This window comes from Canis lupus, chromosome 1, assembly GCF_011100685.1.
Source record: "Canis lupus familiaris isolate Mischka breed German Shepherd chromosome 1, alternate assembly UU_Cfam_GSD_1.0, whole genome shotgun sequence".
Taxonomy (NCBI): domain Eukaryota; kingdom Metazoa; phylum Chordata; class Mammalia; order Carnivora; family Canidae; genus Canis; species Canis lupus.
Window position 1 is genome coordinate 22190257 of NC_049222.1, and position 25702 is coordinate 22215958.

The window sequence follows — 25702 nt, forward strand, 5'->3', positions numbered from 1 at the left end:
AGAGCAAGGCCTTGCACTAATAAGTACTCAATAAATACCAGTGACAACCGTAAGAAGCACATTCTTAAAGCTAAGTTTGCCTATGAAATTGGTTCCCTCCACTTTTGGGCACAGAGCAAGCCTGCATGGAAATTCATAAATATTAATTGACTCATAAAATATTTTAATGAGCTACAGTTGTCAACTAGTTAAAGAGACAGTGTTTGGGAACAAATTGGCAAAACTAGTTACATTCCACACTAAATACCAGGCTGCCTAGATCTGATATTCTACAATCCCAAATGGTTTAAAGAAGTGGATCGTTATAAAGAAATGACACAATAAGTGGAGGAATCTGAATGAAAAACAATTTTTCTTCCCAGAAATACAATTAAAAAGCAGGCTAAATTAGAGATGACAGCTTATCAGGATAAAAATCTTCACAAGCATTTTAGCATAACAGGAGTACCATTGGGATAATTGATTCAGAAAAAAAAAATTACTTGCATTTTTATTTTGCTTTTATTCCATTTTTTATGGTCCCAATATAAATTTTTATGGTAAGGGTTCCTCTGACCTGATAAGAAACACAATGTTCTCTCTAACACAGATGTAGACACAGTCATCTATTAAATTAGCCACATAAACGGGAAGTCCGAAAGATAAATCTACACATACAAAAAATTGTATTGTTTGGCTGAACTGTCTGATTAATTCAGCAAGTATTTACTGAGATGATGAGTAGAGAGATGAATATAACAGCATCCCTCACCTTAAGGAACATGTAGTAGAAGGAGAAAAAGTGACATGTGCATTGTTATAGATAACATTTATTGAACACTTAAATGTATGGCATGTTCATATTTTAGGTGCTCGCATGGATTAGCCCATTTAATTCCCACAACATCTCCCTTTTATAACACCCAGAAAGTCAAGAAGACAGCTTCACGACTGCAGGTTGGGAAGTGGGAGGCTATGAAATGTGATGAAATACATCTCTGTATGATGTGTGCCCTCCGCATGGACAGCTTCGATAGAGAGAAGACATCAGATAGAGAGGAAGAAGGGGACTGACTGGATAACAAGAGATAGAAAGCCAAGAGTGCAGGGGTTTTCATTGGAAATCAAAAAAGATGAATTGATTGTGAAGAGGAATGGGGAGCAGGTCCAGGAGCCCACTCCAAGGGGACCACTCAGTTCTTGCTTTCTCCCACCAAATACATCAATAAAGATAAGTTGGCATCCTTTGCTTGGTGACACTTGTAGAGTTAGGGTCATGAAATCCTTTTATTTAGTGACAGGTATTTTCTAAGTCCTAACTGTTGCAACACTTAGAGATAATAATTCTTGGACTAATGAGTAATAATCTCTCTCTCTCACTTATGACATTCAAAACCAAAGTGGAGAATAAGGCCACAGTATTACAGTTCAGAGTGTGAATGAAATCTACATAAATTATGTAAAATATTCATTTTCATTTGTTTTCCTTTTATTTTTATAATTATAAGTTGTGAAGTAATTTATTCTGCCAATAAATATTCTATTCTGTCTTCAATAACAGAATCAGATGGATGGGCATTAAAAATGATACTGAAGTGGTGTCACATATAAAATATATTTTTAAGTTGAGATTGCAAATGAGCATCCTTCCTGTGTCTTTGCAGCACTGTCCTTAATAACATGCATGACCTTCCTCGATCCACTGATACTGTGTGAAATATCCACCCAGATACTTTTCCAGATTAAACCATGATGGATTGGTTAAGGAATCACAAGTTAAGGTCTTTTTTTTTATTTCCTTGAAATTCAGAAGATCAATAATTTACAGAATTATATACAGCAACATGGAAATCATTGCTGAAAAGAGATAGCTTGTTGCCTTTTTAATATTCATGGAGGCCATCTCTGCATTTCTACACCTGCCTGAATTTCACTGGCCCCATAGCATATACGCCGCTGTCCTTTATTTTGACTGGTCATTAAATTTCCCAACTTTTTCTTATTCTTTTCTTAGATCTCCTAGTTTCCTCTGCTACTGCTTTGCCAAATCCATCTTTTTCATTAAGAGTTCTTCTTCTCTTTTATGATATTTCAGAAAATATGTGTAATATTTCACCTGTTAGGCAAGGTCCAAGTAAAATTATGCATTATCCTGCTTAGTTTTAATACCTTCAATACTGGATTATTTGGCCTAAATCCTTACAAAATGTTTTCAATTTAAGTGGCATAGGTAGGAGGGCTGTCCATCGCTTACATTTTTCATCATCCATCCCCTTTAGAATGAGAACTAAAAAGGGACAGAGTGATGTACATTAGTCCATACACATGCATAAATCAGTTTGTGTTTACAGACATAAAGAGACCCCTCCTCACCCCAAAAATTTTAGCTTTTAGGTAAGACCCACACTTTTGAAGATTACCTATTAGGAATTCTGACACAGGGTATAGAATATACCTTTTTGAAAACTGAAATTTAACCATAATAGATAGCTTGAGTGAACTAGTCAAAATTTTAATTTATGCTAATATGTGCCATGAAGTTTCAATTAGAAAACCTTAAGGATGCAATCTATAGCATACATGCAACATTATTTCATTACTACCAAATACGTGAGTCAAGTTTCACTGTCTATGACTTACCATCAGAAAGTGTAACCACCGTTATGTCATCAGTAGATACTCCTGGCCCATAGCGATTATAAGCTAAGAATCGAAGAGTATATTCCGTGAATTTTTTCAGGCCTTCCAGCTTATAAGATAGTCCATCAACCTCTATATTCTGGAGACATAAAATGCCAAACTGTTATTCAGGAGGCACACTAAAGCAGAAATGACAGCCATTCTGTGCAATCACAGAATTGGATATTAGACTCTTACTCACAAAACTACACTCTAGCCTTCTAATGAGTTGTTGTAAAACCTAACTTGTGACACACACTCCCCCACTAAATCCCAAACCATTCTGTAGACTTCTAGTTAAAATAGCACCAGGCTATTTTTACAGTCATTAAGCTCCAATGTGTTTAATGCCACCCAATACATCGAATGGCGTGAGGTATTCCACCCACACCGAAACTCTGACAGGCACAGGGCAGCCTGTGAATCCATGGGAAGAGAGACTTGCTCCTCTACCCGAAATGGAATAATTCACTACAAAACAGTAGATTTCTTCCCTCACTTGCTGAAATATACCCCCAGTTCTTGAAACTGACAGATACTTTGCCACAATCTTTCTCTCCTACAGTGCTGTGAGGTGGGTTGGAACCGTTTTCAGCACTTCACAGCTGCAGAAATGAGGTACTGGAGGTGAAGGTCATTGAGAAATCAGAGCCAGTTTGTTCTAGAAGACCTATTATTTTACTCTCCACAATGATGCTCACACTCATATTTGTCTCAGGTAACATCATTTCTGAATTTATTTAAGTGGGTAGGTGAAATGCATTATTGGAGAAGCCAAAAATGTGTTGCAAAGAAGGATGAAAGCAAGAGCTAAATAGCATGAAGACAGCAAATCAACAACAACAACAACAACAACAAAAACCCGGGATGAATGATTATATAAGAGATCTTAGTAATTCCTCTTGTGCAACATAACTTAGGGCTCAAACGATTTCTGAAAAGGATTTTTGCAAAACATTTTTTTTTTTAAGTAAAATCTCTATCATGCAGTTTGTGTGGATGCATGAAGACCACAGTATGCTTGGCAGGCTTCATAAGACATTCTAAGAACTCTACTATCCCAAGGTGGGCTCTTGGTTTTTCTTACTTAGCTACGCACTGTCTATATATCTTTTTCCACATGAGATTGAGAATCTGGAAGTAAACGTTCAATAGTCAGATACATGTCACAAAACAGAATTGCTGAGTCTCATGTGTCTCCCCTTCAATACTTATTTATCTGAAAATCTAATTGTCCTATTTTTAGGGGTCTGTGCAAACCACAAAATGTAAGAAGGAAGCAAGTAGCCTTCTGGAGAGAGGTTTCCTGAAAAACAATGAAAAATGACTACAGGTGACTACAACCTGATGGTGAGGAGAAGACAGAAATAACTCAAATATATAAGAACAAAAAATGTAACTTGACTGAGGTCATTGAACAAAAGATAAATCATTCTTAAGATAAGGACTCAAAATGTTTTCTAGGACCAGATGAGTTCATGTAAATGTGGCTACACCCGCCCGGGCCACTATCTACTTAGACAACAAAAAATAAATAAATAAATAAATAAATAAATAAATAAATAAAATCCTATTTTACAGTGACTTCACCTCATTGCCCATTTGCTTCTCTTACAATCAGAATTAAATTAAATTGTTTATCGCTTCTAATAACCAGTACTTTAAAAGTAATTAGCTATCCAATTAAGATGCTGGACTGGACTGTACCAAGAGTCTGTAGATCTTCTCCTATGGCTCTGGTCCTAGAACTATCCAATAGGTGGCAGCATTGGGCCCATTCCTTTGCCTACCTGTTCTTTTCCCGTGGACACCTCAGTGCAGAATAATCTGTACCCTTGGACTGGACCGTTTGCATAGGCAGGGGGTTCCCAGGTAATAAGAATTGAGGTAGGTGAGGTAGATACGGCATGCAGGTTTTCTACTGGCCCTGGAACTTGTACTGTGTACAAAAGAAATTGGTTAGTCTCAGAGGGTTCTCTTTTGCAAAATAAACAAAATACATCTTTTACAGCTTAAGGATATTATAGCCCCATGCACTATTTTTAGAACAAAATGGGATAAGAAATAAAACGTAAATATAAGGTAATGAATTTTAGAATCATTTCATTATGAAATTCAGGAGAGGACAAATTAATCTTAAGTTACCCGTTTCATTTTACAGTGGAGGAAACTGGTCAGGGAATGTAAATGACTTGGAAAATGACAGAAAAAGAGGAGAATTCTTAGTCCAAATTTTTAGTATGGAAAGCTTTCCACTATGCTAGTATGCCTTTGTGTATGACCAATAACCACAGAAGGAAAATGAGAAAATACAATCAAAATACTTGTACATCATGATTCTACTTATAATTAAATAAACAGCACGGCTATGGATAACTTACAACATCTTTATTTATGTCAGCATTTTTAAATCTTGACCAATTCTGTGTCCTTTAAATTAATTTCGGCATTTAATTTTCAATTTAACTTTCTAGTATTCCATTTTCTCTCATAACTGCTACTTTACTTAATCAAGAATAAGTATTGTGTTTATTAAAGAAATTATATAGCACCGGACCACAATTGCTTAACCAAAACACTTGTGTCCAGATAAATTTTGAGACATAGAAATTTTCAGATTTTAGGAAGATAATGTGGTACATGTGCAGTGTTATATTTAACACCTCAAGTGGGGTCTGTATATCAAATCATATATTTGAGCAAAATACATGATATTCACGTCAAACAGAATTATTAAAGACTATACACAGCATAACATATGATCAGGTCAGGCTTGCATATGACATAAGTTAAGAAACTCCTTCAAATTCCAGACTTGCAATTTTTTAATTTGTGCAAAACTTTTTATTTATAGACCTGAATATATGGTATGTAAATTGTAAATCCAGTATCCATGTTAGTAATCATAATCTCAATTAAAATTGTTTCATCATTGCAAGTATAATAATTTTAACTTAAACACACTGTACATTTGCCTCAGCGTAGGGGAGAAATATTACCTAGGTTTGAACAGATACACATTTTAGGCCTCTAGTAGAATTTTGTGGGTTTGAATGTTCCACGGAAAACAATCTGTAAACCTGGCTGACAGAGTTTAGATCAGTGCAGTGCCTGTGTCCCTGGATCATTTTCTAGGATTCATTGCATGGCATCCAGCCTCCTTAAGGCACCACTGCTCACACATTTATTTGGGGAAAAATTTATATTTTATATACATTTTCTGATATTATATATAAATATATATAATAATATATATGTACATGTTTCTGATATATACTTCATTTGGGTCATCTTCAAAGATTTTCCCACCAGTCCCCAAATCTTGAGCATACCTATTATTAATATTTACATTATTTCACCTTAACAAATAATTGCTAATAATTTCTTAAAAGCTTACTTGAAAATCATTTTAAACCTACAGAAAATTTTAAGAATGAAAATAGTACATAGAATACCCATGTTCCCTTTACCTAGATATACATATATTACCTATCTTTTTCCATACATGCATATATATTGCATTTATTGTATTTATTATATAGAGATAGAGAATCCGAATCTATCTATTTAGATTAAGTTACACATACTATGGTTTTCTACCCCCAAATACTTCAGTGCGTATTTCCTAAGCATTAGTGTGTACGTGAATAACACTAACTTCGGTGCAATTTCATACTATAACACAATACTTTTACCTAATCTTCATCTGCATTCCAGTTGTGTCACCTGACCCAAAAATGTACTTTATGTAGCATTTCCCTCTCCAGTTCAGGATTCGGTCTAGGGTCAAGTTAGCATTTCACTGTCATTATCTTTTTAGTTGGCTTTGGGCTGGAACAGTTCCAAAGCCCATCTTTATCTTTTAGGTGATTTATACTTTTGAAGACTATAGTCTTTTTTTTTAATTAATAAAATATTACTTATTTGGGGTTTGCTTTTGTTTCTTCATGTTGGATTTTGATTATGCATTCTAGACTGAAATGAAATATGAGTGATGTCTGTCTCCTCAGGGCATCATGTCCAGAGGCATAAGCCTTCTCTCCCTCCCTGGCCTGTTATGTTAGTTCTGAATACTTGGTCAAGGCGCTGCCAGATTTCTCCACCATAGAGTTAACTGGTCTCCCTGTACCCTCCCCGCAATACCCCAACCTCTGCTCCACTGCTTATGACCAATAAGCAATTTGTGGGGAGATATTATGTCAGAATAATATAAATATTATTTATCAAAATCTCTTAGAATTAATACCTATTAATAGCTTGATAAGTCAATTTTTAGCATGGTGGTCACAAAATATTTTTTAAACACTTCCTCCAAATTGGCACTTAACACTCTATTATAAGCAAGAACCCACATTTCTTTTAAAAATATATTTTATTTATTTATTTGAGAGAGAGAGAGAGAGAGCTTGAGGGAGATCAAGAGAGACAATGAGCTTGGGGAAAGGAAGATGGGCAGGGAGGAGCAGATTCCCTGCTGAGCAGGAGGTCCAATGCAGGGCTTGATTCCAGGACCCTGGGATCATGACCTGAGCAGAAGGCAGATGCTTCACTTGACTGACCCACCTAGGCACCCCTACATTTCTTTTAAGATCTTATTTATTCATTCATTATTATTTATTTATTTATTTGTTTATTTGGGAGAGGGAAGCAGAGGGAGAGTGACGAGTGGACTCCCCAATGAGCACAGAGCTCCATGCAGCACTTGATCACAGGACACAGACCGGATCATGACCTGGGCTGAAATCAAAAGTTAGATACTTAACCTACTGAGCCACCCAAGTGCCCCAAGAACCCATATAGGTGGTACGGGCACATGGATTTCTTTTTTTTTTTTTTTTTTTTTTTTGGTTTATCATTCACAATTGTCCTTAATCTTTTGGTGTTCAAATTGTCCAGCTCAAATTCGGCCAGTGAAGTCCTCTTTAAGCTGGTTCCTCTATCCTTGCAACAAGCTCCATCACTTGTTGGAGCACTTCCTATCTTCCTAGCAGACTATATTCAAGGCTCACCTTTATCCTGCCTCAGTTATGGAAACAAACATTTCTCCAGAGATGTCTCATCCCTTTTAGTGGGGAATGGTATTCAAGACAAAGATCTGGGTTTTAGCTGTGTTCATTGCTACTTGGGTATCTTGCCTCTAGATCGTATTAGTGAATGAAAAACAGGAGTGTGCATACACTTGTACATACAGAAATGCATTCATGCATACATATACTGAAATGCACAGGTACACATGTACAATTTCCGTGACTCTACAGAGTCATCTCCCATTGCAATCCATCTCTATAGGGTTTGTTCCTGTGTTCTCCATTCCTTTTATGTCCTTCCTTCCATAGAGAGAACTCTGGCTCTCAAAAAGTTATATTCTGATAGACAATGAGAGTGCCCTCACCTTGGTACTCTTCCAGGAAGGGGTAATTTTTCTATGGAAAATCCCCTATTCCACAAAGGGGACTTCAATAGACAATACTGTACAATACAACAACAGGGAGTCGTGCCTGTTTCAAAGCTCATATTGATACAATTAGAACTGTATTATAATGAAGCAAACATTTTGCTCCATGGGGGGAAAAAAGGCAAAATAAAAACTTGCCCACTGACATTGTTCAACTGGATTTTCAAAGTACAATATTTTAAAGAATAGCAATAAAAAAACTGTAATTTTCATGCTTCTATGATTACTGACATATTCACAATGACAATGCAAACATTTTAAGAGAGGAGGTTTTCTGATTTGGAACCTATTATTTTTCCAAGGAATAGAGACAAAGAAAGGAGCAAGAGAACTGAGACGGAGTGACCTCCTTAACTTATGTCATGTTGAATGTGACATAACCAGAATTTTGAAACTTCACAGAGCATATCCTTGTGGCCCAGTGGTGTATGAAGTATTAACTAAATGTGTTTCTTCTTGCTCACCTGTAGTTAAACTGAAAGGGCACTGCTTACTAAAAACATGGCTCGGGATCCCTGGGTGGCGCAGCGGTTTGGCGCCTGCCTTTGGCCCAGGGCGCGATCCTGGAGACCCGGGATTGAATCCCATGTCGGGCTCCTGGTGCATGGAGCCTGCTTCTCCTTCTGCCTATGTCTCTGCCTCTCTCTCTCTCTCTCTCTCTGTGTGACTATCATAAATAAATAAAAAAATTTAAAAAAAAAATAAAAAAAAAAAATAAAAACATGGCTCATTCTGGAATCCCAGCCTAAGATTTAAAAATGGCCAACATTCAAGACCATCACTCTACATTCAAGGAAGTTTTCCCAAAGCAGAATGACTCCAAGAGGCCTAGGGAATGAGCAAGTCTCTTTTACTTGGAGAAAGGAAGGGAAGACATTATTTGGGAGGTTTCTGCTCATCCACTAGAACACAAAGTGGTAACTGGAAGAAGAGCAAGCCACCTGAGAATCTGGAAGGCCAAGCTGAGGGCACCACCTAGAATAGTGGGGATGAGAGAGCACAGCCCACCAGACTAGGGCTCTTTGAGCATATAGCAATCACATATGCCAACCTCATAGCCACTTCCATCAGGCATCGTGGGGAGAACAGAGAGGCTACTCAGATGCCTACAACTCAAGGCAGCATCCCCACAAAAACTACTGAAAGACCACACTCCTCCCCTGATGAGCCCAGCGAGGGCTGCTTAGTGTCCAGCCTGTTTGTAAGGAAAAGGATCAAAACACTCTACTTAGTTTCCCATATAATAGGAGCAGTTGTCGTCTCCACAGGGATATGCACAATGCTAGGCATATACAACATATTCAATAAGTGTGTGTCAAATGTATATATCTTATATACAATTATCAAATGTTACCCTAAATAAAAAGCCTAAAATGAAAACAGCTGCTCTACATAGTCTAACTCCTTTGATCTTGTTAATTCAGGATTGCTACTACAAGTGATCAGAAAACAGTGTTTTCCTAACATACCCGATGAGAACTAAAGCTGGTATATGTGTCCATATCTGTTGTGTGCACATGATCCTAGGTACACTTTGCCCACTCTGTAATTTGTTTATGTGCTTATATAGCTTGGTTTCCTATAAGACAACATCAGGCGGTAAGTAATTTGGATTCAGTTCACACTGGTAGTGCCTCCTCGGATTGTCTGTTCACAACTGAATTATTCTCCCTTCTTAATGGTCATTAGACAGTATCAGGGAAAAACATGTGCTTGGGATTCCATAAGAATCTTAAACAGAGATAATAGACACCAGAAGTAAAAAAAGGGCATTCAGAGCATTTAGTATGAATGTACACTAACAGCAGTAGGAGTATAAGCCAATTCCGACCAAATGATAACATTCTATTTGTTGTTGTAAAGTTTCCACTTGTCTTTTTCTGAGAAAGGAATGCATCTTGGCACTCAATTATTTCCTACTTCAACTTTTTGTTTTAAAACCTATTTTGTTGGGCAGCCCAGGCGTCTCAGAGTTTTAGCGCCGCCTTCAGCCCAGGACCTGATCCTGGAGACCCGGGATCGAGTCCCATGTCAGGCTCCCTGCGTGGAGCCTGCTTCTCCCTCTGCCTGTATCTCTGCCTCTCTCTCTCTCTCTCTCTCTGTGTCTCTCATGTATAAATAAATAAATAAATAAAATCTTATTAAAAAATAAATAAAATAAAATATATTTTGTTTTATGATCTGATTGCATTAGTTGATTTTCTCTAACATTGTCCTGTATTAAAATTAAGATACCATGATATTGTGGTTGTTGTTCCAAGTAAGTATAAACATTAAAATGTCAAAGAATTAATACCATATCATACATTCATCATATACTAAGACCAAAAATATTGCCTGTGTATGGGATGTTTTTCTTTACACTATTCCTAGCTAGTGTCAAGACTATGTCACATAAGCTAGTACATGTTTTTCTTCACAATATGCTATACATTCAAATTCATGAATTCTCTAATATTTCCCTTTTGAATTTTAGCCCGAGCATAGGTCTGTGGATAAGATACTGTGTTTTACGTTAATTGTGTAGGTATGCATGTATATATTTGTGTATTTATTCAGATCTATACCTATATATTCAAGCATAGCTTACATAGTTTTACATATGTGATTTATTGTATGCATATTAGGAGCGAAAGAGAAAAAGGGAGACAAAAAGTGTTCCACAATGGGAATTATATGTGAAATCGATACAGTTAACAGCTTCAGCCTTCCATTTCATTACATTTTAGTATGTCAGTCAAGAAACATAATGGCCTTAACTGCTCATCATTTCCAAGATGTCTTTAATAATCCCCACTGATCCCCTCAGTTGGACAATAATTTTGTGGCAAACTGCATCTAATTTCTCCTCATCTCTATTTGAGTTACCTATTTCTTCAAAGAACGGCAAGATTTCAGAATAGATGCATAATCTATGCAAGTAACTCATCAATCAATGTCAGCTTAACCAACCACCTTTTTAAATTTCAATATTGCGTTTCAGTAGAAATTCGTTATAACACCTGTACCTAAGAACAAATTAAATACTTATGTTGGAGTAAATGAGATGTATTACATGTCACTATTTGCACTGGGGACAGTAATTTCTCACTATGTATATAAATTTATAGTATAACAGAGCACTCATTTATAATGAAATCTTATTGGATATTAACCCCCCAAAATGGCATATAAAAGTTAACTGAATCTTTAATACAACATCATTTATCATATATAATCATACTGAAGACAGAAAGTATTTTTGTCCTGTATATGTAAGAATATGTCTTTGTGCACGAGGGTAAGAGAAAGAGGTGAGGGTATCAGTTTAACGAGCTATAATTCGTTAAGATGAGGTTCAGAAGGTATAGTTTCTTACCCCTACTCTACTTATGATAAAGACCAGCCATTGGCATCAAGGAGTCAGTAGAGCCCCTAAAATTGTATGTACATTTTCAAGGATGTACTGTGTACATTCTTTAGGTGTAGGGCCCATAGTGTCCATCATTAGTGTCTATGATTCACCAAGTGGTATCTCCCAATAGATTAGATAATATCTCTGGTTTCTTTTGGCTCTGAAAACCGATGATTTTTTTTTTTAAGATTTATTTATTTGTTTGAGAGGGAGAAAGAGTGTGTGTATGCAGAAGTTGGGCGACAGACAGGGGTGGGAATCTTCAAGCAGACTCCCCACTGAGCTCAGAGCCCCAGGCAGGCTTGATCTTCTGACCCATGAGACCTGAGCTGAAACCAAGAGTCTCTAAACCACTCAGCACCCAAACCAATGATTCTTGAATATCAGTTTATTGGTAATGATTGCTAATTACTTTATGATGGAAAATATGGCAATAATTTCAGTTTAAAGAGACATCTTCAACTTTTTGTAAAATTCAGAAGCTGAAACATGTTTATGAAAGACTTCTGTTTCATTTGTTAAATCATGGGCAATTCAAGGAATTTGAATTCATCTGGTTTAATTCATCAAATATTTTAGGTTTTCAAGATGTTAGAGCTTTTGCTGATCAAGAAGTCAGAGCATATATGAATGCCTTTTTTTCCTTTTTCTTCCTTTCTTTTGCTGTTTCTATTCCAATATTTATCTACATGTCTATCTTCCTGATGTCTCTTTACTCTAGTTTGATATTTGTATTAAACAGACTAAATTCTAAATTATGATTTATCAAATATAAGCTTCTAAAAATATTTTTGGAGTTTAAAATAATCCCTTATAAATAAGAATGTAAATATAAAATTTTCACAGAAAAGCTTTAGAAGGATCAAGACGTGCCACTGCCTTCATAATACTGAATGAGGCTGATGTCTTTTCACCATTATACTGATGTTTCTCAGCTGGAAGTCCGAAATGAAGACAAATGTTAGTGTCAGAGAATATGTAGTTGAACATTTGAATATTTAAAGTCTTTTCAAAATGACTGTGTAGTACAATGTGTCCTACTGTTCCTAAATCATCAATTTAACAGCTACCAAATCCCCTTTTTTTTTTTAATGGAACTAAAGTACTAGTGCATTTGAAAAAAAAATCACGTGTTGTCATTTAAATAATGAGCTATAATTCAAATGTCCTCAAATCAGTCCAAAATTCTGAGCATGGTTCTACCTCCTTATTCATTCGTTAATTTAAAAATGATTCTTGAGCTCATTGTTTAAAATGGATAGCAACAGATCTAAGTAATAGTCTGTAGTGATCTAAATGGATTTAGGCCACAAAGCTCTTATTTAAACAGTGGCTTCCATTGCTGATGATCTCCTAACTGAATGTGTTTCAAATGCAAGCCACTTCTGAAACAATTTGCATTTATTGATAATAAAGTGCATGCTTTGATTGCCTCTTTGATTTTTTTTCCTCCCGTAGTTAACAGCTTTAACGATATTTCTATGAAATCTGTTTCTATTCTGTACAGGGAATGTAACATCAAAAAGCCTGCGGGCAATGTAATTATTAACATAATGAAACCCCTTCTTGACTGAACTATACGTAGTTAGGAGATATGACAGTAATTTGGCAAGAAGGAAGCACAACCTATGGGGTAGGTTTCTACTACAAAACCACAGAAGTCTAACTAGACTCGGTTGGAGAAAGTGGTTATTACCTGATAGTTTTATTTAGGGTTTTAATAGGTGGCATCTGCTAACCCACAATACACTCAACTATGTCATTGTGTGTGTATAGAGAAATGTCGATAAAATACAACTATACACATATATGACGTGTGATACATAGGACTTACCTATTACTTATATATACATATATATATACACGTATATATGCTAATATATCAAAGGATGGATATTTTTGACAGTGTAGTAGAAAGAAACTTTAATGAGTCTCTCTGAAAAAAAAAAAAGTACTGAAAGTAATCTTCCTAGAACTAGAGCTAGGAGCAGTTTAATAATAAAAATAGTTTCAGAAATTGACTTCAAGATAAGGTCTTTTCAGTGGGATAGCTCTGGCTTTTCCCTGACATAGTCAAGTAGTAATAGTCTTGGTGAAGTATGCAGAGTATTTTGAACTTCACTTTAGAAAACAGGCAAGCCCTAGAAATGTAAAATGTAATGGAGAATGTAGATGCTGACTGCATGATTGAGGTCTCAAATCGTTTAAAGCAGAGATTTCTAAGTCTTGTCAAAAGTAATTGTTATTATGATCTAGAGAAATTGCTTACAAGGTACCAAATATTGAAGTTAAAAACTTAAATTTTTAGCCAAATGTGTTTAAGTTTCTATATTACTAAAGGCTAGATGTAATATAAACTTAATCACACTGACATTTTTCCTCCTTATAATGTTTTTTTCCAGAATAGCTCAAGTTTGGTTACTTTCCAATACATAACATTCCCTTTTAGATAGAAGTGCCAGCTGATTTTAAAGTCTAATCATACTTTTTGTGTGTTTAGGATACAGTACTACTTCCAATATTGTGAAATATTTGACCAAGGTAGGTTTTTTTTTTTTTTTTCCAGGAATTTAGCAGGACAGAGAAAACACACACATACAGGAAACACCTAGATCTGAACAACAGACTCTATATAACCAGATTAAAACCTCTCTGCATAGACAATGGAGTATATTTTCTAAACATATATCTATGGATGAAGTATACAGTAATTAGGGATGGTTATGGGAATTTGGTCAAGAATATTTCTTGAAGGACAATTAAGAATTGCACTGAAGGGGATGCCTGGGTAGCTCAGTCAGCTGGGTGCAGACTTTTGATTTCCACTCAGATCATGATCTCAGGGGCAAGGGATCAATTCCAGCTAGGGCTCCAAGCTCAGTGGGGAGTCTACTTTCCCTCTGTCCCTCGCCAGTACCCCCTTCAAGGTCACAAGGGCATGCACTTGCTCTCTTGGTTCTTGCTCTCTCTCAAATTAATTAATTAAAAAAAAATAATTGCAATGATGGAGAAAAGAAGGACAAGGAAGTTCAGGTGTGAAGAATCCGATGAGTCAGTATACATGAGTGTAAATGAGTTTGATGGGTAATGGCCTTGAAATTAGCTTTTTCGAAATAGAATTTACAAGCTGGTAAATAGAAAAACTGCTATACAGCTTGGGGAAGGCTTCTGATGATGAGGCCTCTAAGTAAAGATAATGAGAAGAATTCCAAAGTGGGGTGTCTGGGTGGCTCAGTGGTTGAGCGTCTGCCTTAGGTTTAGGTCATGATCCTGGAGTCCTGGGGTCCAGCCCTGCATTGGACTCCTTGCTCAGTGGGAGTGTGCTTCTTCTTCTCCCTCTGCCCCTCCACCACTTGTACTTGCTCACTCTCTCTCACTCAAATAAATAAATAAAATATTTTTAAAAAGAGGGGCACCCCAGTGGCTCAGTGGTTGAGTGTCTCTGCCTTCGGCTCAGGGTGTGATCCCAGCATCCTGGGATGGAGTCCCGCATCGGGTTTCCCTGCATCGGGTTCCCCGCAGGGAGCCTGCTTCTCCCTCTGTGTCTCTCATTAATAAATAAATAAAATCTTAAAAAAAAAATCCAAAGTGAACTAAATTAAAATGACACAAATGATCTCATATCAGGGAAACAACCAGAAGCACGGAATTATCAATTATTAAATTGTTTTTCTATTTTGTTAACATTATCAGCAAATCAAATGACATTCTACCAGTTTTAAGAAAATATGATGTGTCTTAAGATACCTGAGGAAAGTTTCAAAATTTGTCCATTTTTTTAAGAATGTTTGTCTCTAAAATTTCAGTTTGAGAATGAGTGCTCAGAAAAAAAAAGAAAAAAAAATCAAGTTATTTTCCAAAGAGTTGTCAGGAACTTTGAAGACATTCTAAATAAAAATAATGGAAAACGAACTAGGGGTGGGGGAAGGGGAAGTGGGCGGGGGGGGGTGGGGGTGACTGGGTGATGGGCACTGAGGGGGACACTTGACGGGATGAGCCCTGGGTGTTATTCTATATGTTGGCAAATTGGACACCAATAAAAATAAATTTATTAAAAAAGTAAAAATAAAAAATAAAAATAAAAATAAAAATAATGGAAAAGTGAAAAGCATCTAGGATTAAACTAGGATTATGTGAGACTATATAGAGAAGCAAGTGTTCCAGATAACATGGTAGTTAATATTGCTGTTACCCAGACTCAAGGCCCTTGAACTTTTCCATAGTTTGGTTCCCTCATCCGACAATTGGAAGAAGGGATATTGCTCTTCTTCTTCTTCTCAAGACTTTTGGAAGTCCATGGGGAAATGACTAATGCGACAGGGAAAAAAGGAAACATAACATTCTAGAGTCGTATAAGGTATAGCATGAGTCCTATGCATCAGGATAATGTCTACAAATCAAACGTGGCCTCGAGAGTGTCTGATAAGACAGTGGAGATTTGCCTGCGGTGTCATAACACATTAAAGGTAAGCCTTTCAACCTCCTCACATATGCTCCACATAGAGTTACTTTTATTGTTATTATACAAACCACAAATTTATGTTTAATTCTTACAGAAGATCCTGCAAGCAGAAATTCCTAGTAAGGGCATGCACAGACCTCTTGCTTGCTATTTGAGACTCACATATAATTCAGGATTGTATTTCTGCACGCAAAAATGTCAGTTCTCTATAAATAGATATGCATCAGAGAAGCAGGTGTCTTCAGCTTATGTGCAACCCAGAGTGTTTCCCATGGTGATAATGTAACTAAATCCCAGCAACCTTTCTCAAAGTTGGTTTGTATTATGGTCAGTATGGGAAGAATCAATATTTGATGTTTGTAGTTTTAATAGAGCAATAAATGACTTGTATAGATTGCTTTTATAAAAGTTCCCTGCTGCCATTTATTAGAGAAGAAGGAAGTGGCAATCTTTTTCAGAGAGTCAAGTGAGTAGGTTTCTCTACATTACGACAAAAAGATCCTATCTTAAAAAAAATATATTATCTCTTTGGGGGAAGAAATTTATTGTTTATCTATTTCTAGGCTTTAAAAGGTAAGGAACTGCCTTGGGTAAACTGGCTCTTTAGGGAGGGACCGTAAGTTAAAGAAGAAATTTAGAGCTCTAGTCTCCTAACACATAGGTTTCACAGAGATCTGGGCTTCTCTGATGCAGGCAATGCCAACGGATCCCATCTAATACGCTTTGGTGAAAGAGATTAACAGTAAAGAGTATGGACTCCAGAATGGAAGACTCTGGGTTGAAATCTAGTACCTTTGCTCAGGCTAGGTGCCTGGATCAAGCTATTTAATATCTCTAAGTTTAGGGACGGCTGGATGGCTTTTAAAGATTTTAAGTGAAATCTTAAAAAAAAAAAATCTGAGTTTAATTATCCTTATCTTAAAAATGGGGTTAATACTAATACTTAACCCATGAGTTTGTTGTGGAGATTCATAATAAGTAAAATATGAATAGCATCTGGCAAAAAGGAACTGCTCAATAAGTATTGAGTAATTTTTTACAGTGTGCCAGGCACTGGAAGAACTGAAAAGGTAAAAAGTGAAAACTTCCATAGGATTTGCCATTCTAAGGTTGCAGGACAAGAAGCCAGGAGAAGAGGGATTCAGATGAGATGAGAGAGATTGCTGGGATGAGACCAGATGGGATCTTAAAGGCTGTGGGAAGATTTTGATCTTTTATGCTAAGAATCAGAAAGGAATTGAGGAGTTTAAGCATTTTGTACTCAGTTATATAAAGAGTGAGCTGAAGAGGGTGAATGTGGGGATTGGGAGCCCAGTTGGAGAATATTCTATAGCACAGAAGAGAGTGGTTAACAGCTCCAATTAGAAGAATGGCAGTGGGGAGGGATTCAAGAGCTGTCTATAAGATCAAACTACCAGCATTTAATTATTGGAGACAGGGCGGGGAGATGGAAGGAAGCACCAGGAATGACTTCTGTACTTCTGACTTGAATAGTTGGATGTTTCTGGTGTTGTTCACTAAAATAGTTAATACAAGACTAAAATTAGACACCCAGGTGTCCCCATACTCTATTTCAATGAATGGCCTCATCACAGACTTTTTCCCCTTCTTTATTTATTTATCCTGCTTTCTTTCTTCCTTTTTCCACACACATAGCCACTTTTCAGGACTATCTTCTAGTCTCAAGATTTTGTGATCATTTGTTTGTTCTGTTCCCAACTTACTTAGTTCCTCAACACCCACACTTTGATCTTACTTACGGCACTCAAAATAATTACCCCAATTAACAGATCCGGATGTGCCAAGGCACTTTTCTCTGAGTAATGTATATGTATGTTAAGAAATTTTGTTCCTGGGACACCTGGGTGGCTCAGCAGTTGAGCACCTGCCTTTGGCCCAGGGCGTGATCCTGGAGACCTGGGATCGAGTCCCACATCGGGCTCCCTGCATGAGGCCTGCTTCTTCCTCTGCTTGTGTCTCTCTGCCTCTCTCTCTCTCTCTCTCTCTGGGTCTCTCATGAATAAATAAATAAATAAATAAATAAATAAATAAATAAATAAATAAAATCGTAAAAAAAAAAAAAAAAGAAATTTTGCTCCCTTTCTCTCCTGACTCTTGCAAAAAAGAGCCCAAGGTGAAATATCTTTCCTAACAGCGGCAACAATAAAAATTCCAATAACAATGAACCTGGATACACATCTGACCTTGACAATGCTGAAATTAATATTCACTTTGCGATTCCACTGACATTTATCACTGAGGAGCACCTTTAACACCCTTACACATACATGCATGCAAGAGGAAGATTGATAATCGCGCAGGGCAGGAAACCTGGTTGTCCGCTATCTCTAAGAAGCATCTAAAAGGCTCCCGGTCTGCTGACTGAACCACCCTGAGGATTAAGTTTATTTTATTTTCAGTATTCAAAAGATAAGAAGTTTATTAACCACATGGAAGATTTAGGCTTGCTCAGAGATAGCAGCGGGAAGACAAATAGGCTTCAGCAGTAAATCATCTCACAGAAGTTGGACGACTCTAAGTAGAACTGAACACAGGGACACTGGTGCGCTGCTCTGCATCAAAGGCTTCCTTTCTTTCCCCAAGCCCACTTCCTTTGCTTTTATTTTCATTGGTGCCAGAAAGTGTCAGGCCAGTAGGGGAAAAAAAAAAAAAAAAAAGCCTTTGACTGAAACATTCAAAGGCTATTGATTATGATGTCCATTAATATGGAATCAAATAAGGAAAATAATGGTTAAATATGAATACTATTTAGGTGAGACTTAAGAAATACTTCTCCGAGAAGGGTTACATTTAACCACTGCATTTCAGTGACTCTCAAACTCAATTTAATGTCAGACTGGCAATCTTCTTGACTTCCTGCTTGTTGGGTATAAGACAGAAGAGTGTAAACATCCAGGTCATCACTGTTCACTATAGATATAATGTGAGCCATGGATGCTCATACTAACTTTAACTTTCTAGTAGCCACATTAAAAAAGTAAAATGTAATGAGTAAAATTAATTTTAATAATACATGTTTAACCCGATATATCTAAAATATCATCATTTCAAACTATAATCAATAAAAGATTTGCTAACATATTATTTTCTGTTTTTTTTTCTTTTTTTTTTTTTCCCATACTAAGTCTTTAACATTTACACCTCAATTTGGCCAAGCCATAGTTCAAGTGCTCAACAGCCACTTACGGCTAGTAGCTACTACACAGAACGTGGCAGATAGAGGAGTGCTACTAAGCTAATTTAAGAATTCATGGATTGAAATAGGGGAAAACAATATTTCCAATGAGAGTGGCAAAATTACTGTAAGAACATTAAGTTGTAAGGAGGATATAGAACAAATCACATACAAAGCGATAAAATTAATCAAGCTATTGGTATAATCTAAAATAAATCAGTTATATGTTAAATATGTTAATACATTTTTATTTGGAGTTAAATATATTAAATGATGAAACACAACACCAGAACTAGCAGCAAGTTATTTCTGGGAATCTTAAGTCTTTTTGTGAAGAGCTTGCATGAACTATAAGCCAGCCAGCCCACTGAAAAATGGAAGTAATAATAATTATTTTTTATTTCCTTGCAAGGTTGTGGGATAAGATTAAGACAGCAGACTGAGGGTTAAGATCAAGCAAGTGATTTATAACAGGAAGTAAGTAAAATTTATATATTTAGCATTTCCTCAGCAGTAGAGTTAGAAGAACTCATTCAGAGTGGCTTAAACACAATAATTTTGGAATTAAAAAAAAAAACAAACACATTATCCTGTCATGGCTATGTGTTCTGAAGTAACAGGAATTTTTACTCATTAAGGAACTGTTAGAATGTAGTTAACTTTCAATTAATTTCTTTTTCTATTTCCTTGAAATGATCATAACTAATCTTAGTTTACACACACACACGTGCGTGCATTAGCATTGGGGTAGGAATGTTATGCTAGGTTCAAATCTGAGCTCTGACAGTGTTAATTTTGACACTATTAATTTTATGCTTTCTATCATGGGAGTTGGGTTGGGCCAGAATTCTTGCTTACAGGGTATTTCACAGGTGCGGGAGATTGCTATGGACTGAACTTGTCAGATTTTAAGGTGATGACACACAATTACTGCTAGGTTGTAGCTGTTAAAGTTAGAGTCAACACGTTGCCATCACTATTCCGGAGCAAATAAACTGATGATCAACAATGAGAATCTGAGCATGCACTTGGTACCCGTTCTACTGGCAGCTTCTGCAAACTTTGTCATCCAGATGATTCCTTTCGCTTGTGAGTCCCTCTAGGGCCACCTGCGCAGTTTGCGGACCTTAATATTCAGAAGACAGTACGTCCTACAGCCTACAAGCAGGATTAGAATTCTGGAGAAAGGCAGAAGGTAGGAGCATAGTCAAGTATGATTTTAAGGAAACTAGGACGTTTCGTAGTACTCCTCTGCTGGAGAGACAATGACTGAGATTATTTTTAAAATGAAGTGGTTGCTTCTTAATTAAAAAATGTGTATATACATGCTTCAGAGTTTGCTCAGTCCTCATTCAGATTACTTGGAATCTTATTAAAAATCTCTGTGATTTGTAGGGCAGTGCAGATGTACTAGATTGGATGGTATCCCCTGAAAATTCATGTGTACCCAGAAAGGCCTTTGCAAATACAATCAGTTCAATTAAATGAAGTCCTACGGTGTTGGGGTAGGCTTTAAATCCAATATGACAAGTGTTCTTATAAAAAGAAGCAAAGAGGTTCGCCTGAGTGGCTCAGCAGTTGAGTGTCTGCCTTCAGCCCAGGGCGTGACCCTGGGGTCCCAGGATCGAGTCCCACCTCGGGCTCCCTGCATGGAGCCTACTTCTCCCTCTGCCTGTGTCTCTGCCTCTGTGTGTGTGTGTGTGTCTCTCATGAATAAATAAATAAAATATTTTTAAAAAAGAAGCAAAGAGACACAGAGACATGGACATGGGAGATAGCCTCCCAGAAACAGCCAGCAACTAGGAAAGATTTTTCTCTAGGACTTACAGAGGGAGCCTGGCTCTGCTCGCACCTTTATTTCACATTTCTCCAGAACTGTCAGAGAATAAATTTCTGTTACCTTAAACCACCTAATTTGTGGCACGTTGTAAATGTAGGCCTAGGAAAGTCATACATCCAATACGATCCCTATTTTATGAAAATAAATTGAGAATCAGAAAAGTAAGTGATGGGGTGCCTGGGTAGTTGAGGTGGTTGGTTAAACAGCTGACTCTGATCAGCTCAAGTCTTGATCTCAGGGTCATGAGTTCAAGACTCAAAGTGGGCTCCATGTTGGGCATGAAGCCTACTTAAAAAAAAAAAATACAGTAAGTGATTTTTCTCAAACATATACAAGATACAGAGAACACCTCAACCTTGAACCCACGTCTTTTGCTTATTGGCTTCATATTGTATCCATTTTCAGAAAACATAAACCAAACACACAATTTGCTACCAGGGTTGTTGAACATGAAAATCCTGGGGCAGGTCTCAACTCTCTGGATTCCAAAGTTTACCCTTTGCAAAACTCCATCATTGGGATCAACTATGTCAAAGCTACTGTGTGGATTCAACATTATATTTCAGATCATTGGGCAAGTGTTTTAGACTTTGGGTGCTCTGAGGTAATGAGGGCTATAAGACCTTTCTGGATGGAGAAAAGGATAAAGAAAAGGGATGCTGGAAGACCAAAGGAATTCCTTCTTAATTCCGGTCCTCCACTTGGGCCTAAACCTAGCTTCTGCTGGTAAAATTCCAACACAGTTTCAGGTGATTCAACCTCAGGACTTCTGTGAACAGACATCACATTAGAATTCAATCTCTTATTTAGTGAACACAAGCAAAGTACACATCAGAAAACAAGCTGGTTCTCGATAACGTTCATTTTGGCAGTAACTTGCCCCTTTTGGATCAGTTCCTCAGAAAATCTTGGCAGCTGGGAGATTGGACTATAGATCAGAGGCTCCTTTCAGGCACTTCTTGCTGGTAGCAGCCGCATCAGGTTTTACTTCACTGGTCTGTAGGGAGGATTTCTAAGAAGGAAGCTTCTATAGGACGGACAGGTTTATGAATGTCTATTGGCATGGCGGTGTGCATATCCTTGTAGTGCATACATTGGGGACGTTTGGGTGCTGATGATTTACAGTTTACAACATGGAGAATTTTTCCACATTTTCTTCCCAACAATTGATCAGCTCTGCCACTATTAGAAGCTAAATACCATATTGCACTTGGCCATTGGCCTTGCAGTATGTGGCATCTTCTCTTATTTTTATATTCAAAATACTAGGCACCTTCTTCAGATGCAGTCTAATTAGAAAATAAAACCTGCATGCATTTAATATTCAAACCTAATGTGTCAATAAATAATCCTTGATTTGTCTCACATAGCCTCCAAGCCAGCTCCTTCCCCAGTCTCCTGATTCTAATAAGTGGCCCCATGATTCACCTCGCTAAAACCTAAGGGTAAATTTGCTTCCTGTCTTTTCTCCCATCCCACATCCTGTACCAAGTCTTGTCCCTACTTTCCAAAGGTGTCCTGAATTCTAAAACCAAAACTTGAGCTACCAACATCTCTTGACTAAACTACTACATTAGCCTCCTCTCTGGTCTCACTCTCAGTTTAAAAATGAAAATTAGATTATGTTACTCCCTTCTACACAGATGCCTCTGCACTAAAGATTAAATCTACCTTCCTTTACTGTGGCTTCCAATGCTTTTGCTTGCTGGGCCCTGCCACTCATCAACCCCTGTCTCCCACTCTCCCTCTCCCTTGCTCTCCTGCAGCGTGATGGTATTCTTGTGCTTCCCCACCAGGGATGTGGCACCTTCTACTGTCTGCCTGAAATGTCTCCACCTAAGGTCATTGCTGGCACCTGTCCAAATTCACTCAGATGTCCCCTTAAATGCCCCTTCTCCAGAAAGGCTTTCCCTACTGACCTTCCTTTCTAGAAGCATCTCTATCTTCCTCATTCTCTACCCCCATAAGCTGTTTTATTTTTTTGCATGCTTTATTTCTGTTTGCATATTGTACCTCCCTAACACTAAAATAAATACCTCATGAGGATAAGTATTTTTCCTTTCTTTTTTACTGTTGAATTCCCAGTACTGGGAAACACAGGGACACAGTACTGGGAAACACATTGGGGGGCACACAATGAATAGTTGTTGAATGAATGAATGAATGAATGAATGGCATGATAGAATTCAAGCAAGTTTGGAGAGTGAAAAATGAGGTTGTTCAAGATAAGAGACCGATTCATGGGGTGACTTAGCCAGAGCAGGCTTTCTGCTCTTAGAAATTTTAAGTAAAATCTTAAAATAGAAATAGAAGGGACTTACGAAATAGCCTAAAGAAAAAAAGAAATCATTTCAAATACACATGAAAATCACAGAGATAGAAATGAACAAATTATGTGCAACATTAAGGAACACGATTACATGGGAATAATTAGAATCCAGCAGTGGAGGAATGCATGATTATAAGAGCTACCATTAATGTGGCTCATTATTTGACACCAATCATCTCGCTTAATCTTCTGAATAATCCTTTGAAAGTGTATTGTGACCCATTTTGCAGATTTTCTTTTAAGCTTTTTGACATTCCTGCAAGGTGTCTCTCTCTTTTACATCTGAGGAAAACTGAGGTTTGCCAGAACTAGCTTATCCTAGTTACCTACTGAGTGAAAAATCCAGAATTCAAAGTCAGTCTGACTTCTGAATCATTGTTCTTAGCCATCTTTCACTCTCCTTCCATTTGGAAGACCTGGAACACCAATTATAGATTAAAAGAAGGTGGTAATTCACAAGTTACTTAAATTAACTGTGGGCTCAGAGTTCGGTTGTTGAACTTTCAGTTGATAAAACTCCATGATCGTTTCCTCCTGAACACTGATGGGCAACATCTTGACTCTGATTTTAACAGCTACAATCTAACCCAGTAATTTTGTGTCATCACCTTAAAAACCTTTTAATTTTAACCATGGCAATCCTTTGTACCTGTCCAATTTCCTATAATCAGAAATTCTGGCCCAACTCCACCTCTATATTGGATATGATTTGGGGCTTCCCAAGGTGGGAAGATTGGACTGAAACAGAAGTTCCCACAGACTAGGGTCCTCTTATGAGTGTCTTTTCCCTAGGTATCTTCCTACAAAGTAGAAATATCTTTATTAAAACAATATAATAATGCAGAAACATTGGAGTTAGAGAACAATAGTCCCATTATTGCCCTTTTGTGTAGTGTATAAGACTTATTACATATTATATAGGGAATACAAGCTACAGCTAAAAGAATCCATAAAATAGTGAAGCGACTTAATTTTGGTTGGAATTGTAACAGGTTAGTCAACTATAAATTTCTTGACGTGATCCTTTCTAAAACACAATAATACTGCACTCTAAAACACAACATATATGTGTTGTGTTATATATCACATATGTTACACATTATGTGTTATATGTTATAACATAACATATATGTGCCTTAAATTATATAGTACTTATACACTCATACCTTGTAACTATAACTTTAGGTTTAAGAAAAGAGGAAATGATTTGATTCCACAGTATGATTTAGAATAATGTATATTACAGATATATTTTCATCAAAAATTTCATCCCTGATTTTTTTATATTATTTTTCCCATCTTATTTTACTTTTTTTTTTAAATATTGTATTTATTTATTTAATTGAGAGAGAGAGAATGAGAACATGAGCCAGGGGGCAGGGAGCGGGTAGGAGCAAGGGGAGAGGGAGAAGCAGGCTCTCTGCTGAGCAGGGAGACTAATGCGGGGCGTGATTTCCAGGACCCTGGGATCAGGACCTGAACCAAATGCAGATGCTTAACTACTGAGCCACCTAAGTGCCCCCTTACTTTACTTTCCATCCCCAGCACCTTATAGAGGTCTCGACACATAGTAGGTACTCAATAAATGGTTTTATAAACTTCATAGATGAAAAGAGCTTCTTAAGTTGAGAGAAGGTACAAATACAGCTGTGTAAAAATAGCATACTCTTCTGTCTTTATTTTTCACTAGCCATATTTACCAGTTCATCATAGAATCAGATATAACTGAAGGAGTTCCATAAGAAAGCTCATCTCAGTTGCTTTATCTTTGGAATACAGTTTTATTAGGCTGCCCCGGCATGATGACAATATTCCTAAAGATGCTTAAGCTCCAGTTTGCTCTAATTCAGTTTAGCAAGCAACCTACTTCCATTTTTAGAAGGATCCATAACCATACTAGGCAATTAAACCCAAAATCAATCTGTCTTTAGGGGAAATCTCTTTATCCCAGGATAGATACCCATTCTTCTCAAAAACTTCTCATTATTATTATTATTATTATATTTCTATGTCCTCTTCCTTCATACTCTATATAGTTCTCTATATTATATGTAGATATTATAATTTCTATATAATTTCTCACAAAGCAGATAGCTTCTCTAGATGTTTGGTTATACAATGGAAAGTCTTGAGATATGCTTTGTGCTCAGAGTAAAATAAAATAACAGTGAGCCTTTTGAATGAATGGAATTTAGGCTGCTCCACTGTTGAACTCAAGCAAGAGGTAATCTTTGTCTTTAATCTTTAACTGCACTTTGAAAGATACTTAATGTTTTTAACCTGAGAAAATATTTAAAGAACTTAGGTAACTAGCCAGAGAATATGTTCAGATCTAGATTTTGTGGGCTGGCATCACATGATGTGATGA

General features: G+C 36.9%; 1 protein-coding gene across 5 annotated transcripts in view; it reads right to left on the reverse strand.

Annotated features, from left to right (window-relative positions):
• Positions 1-25702, reverse strand: part of DCC (DCC netrin 1 receptor) — a 1087181-nt gene that overhangs the window by 283540 nt on the left and 777939 nt on the right. For all 5 annotated transcript variants that reach the window (XM_038525972.1, XM_038525971.1, XM_038525970.1 and 2 more), the window contains 2 exons: positions 4449-4597; positions 2620-2758 (listed from right to left, as the gene is read on the reverse strand). In XM_038525972.1, the coding sequence (XP_038381900.1) occupies positions 2620-2758; positions 4449-4597 (288 nt within the window). The remainder of the gene's footprint in view (positions 1-2619; positions 2759-4448; positions 4598-25702) is intronic.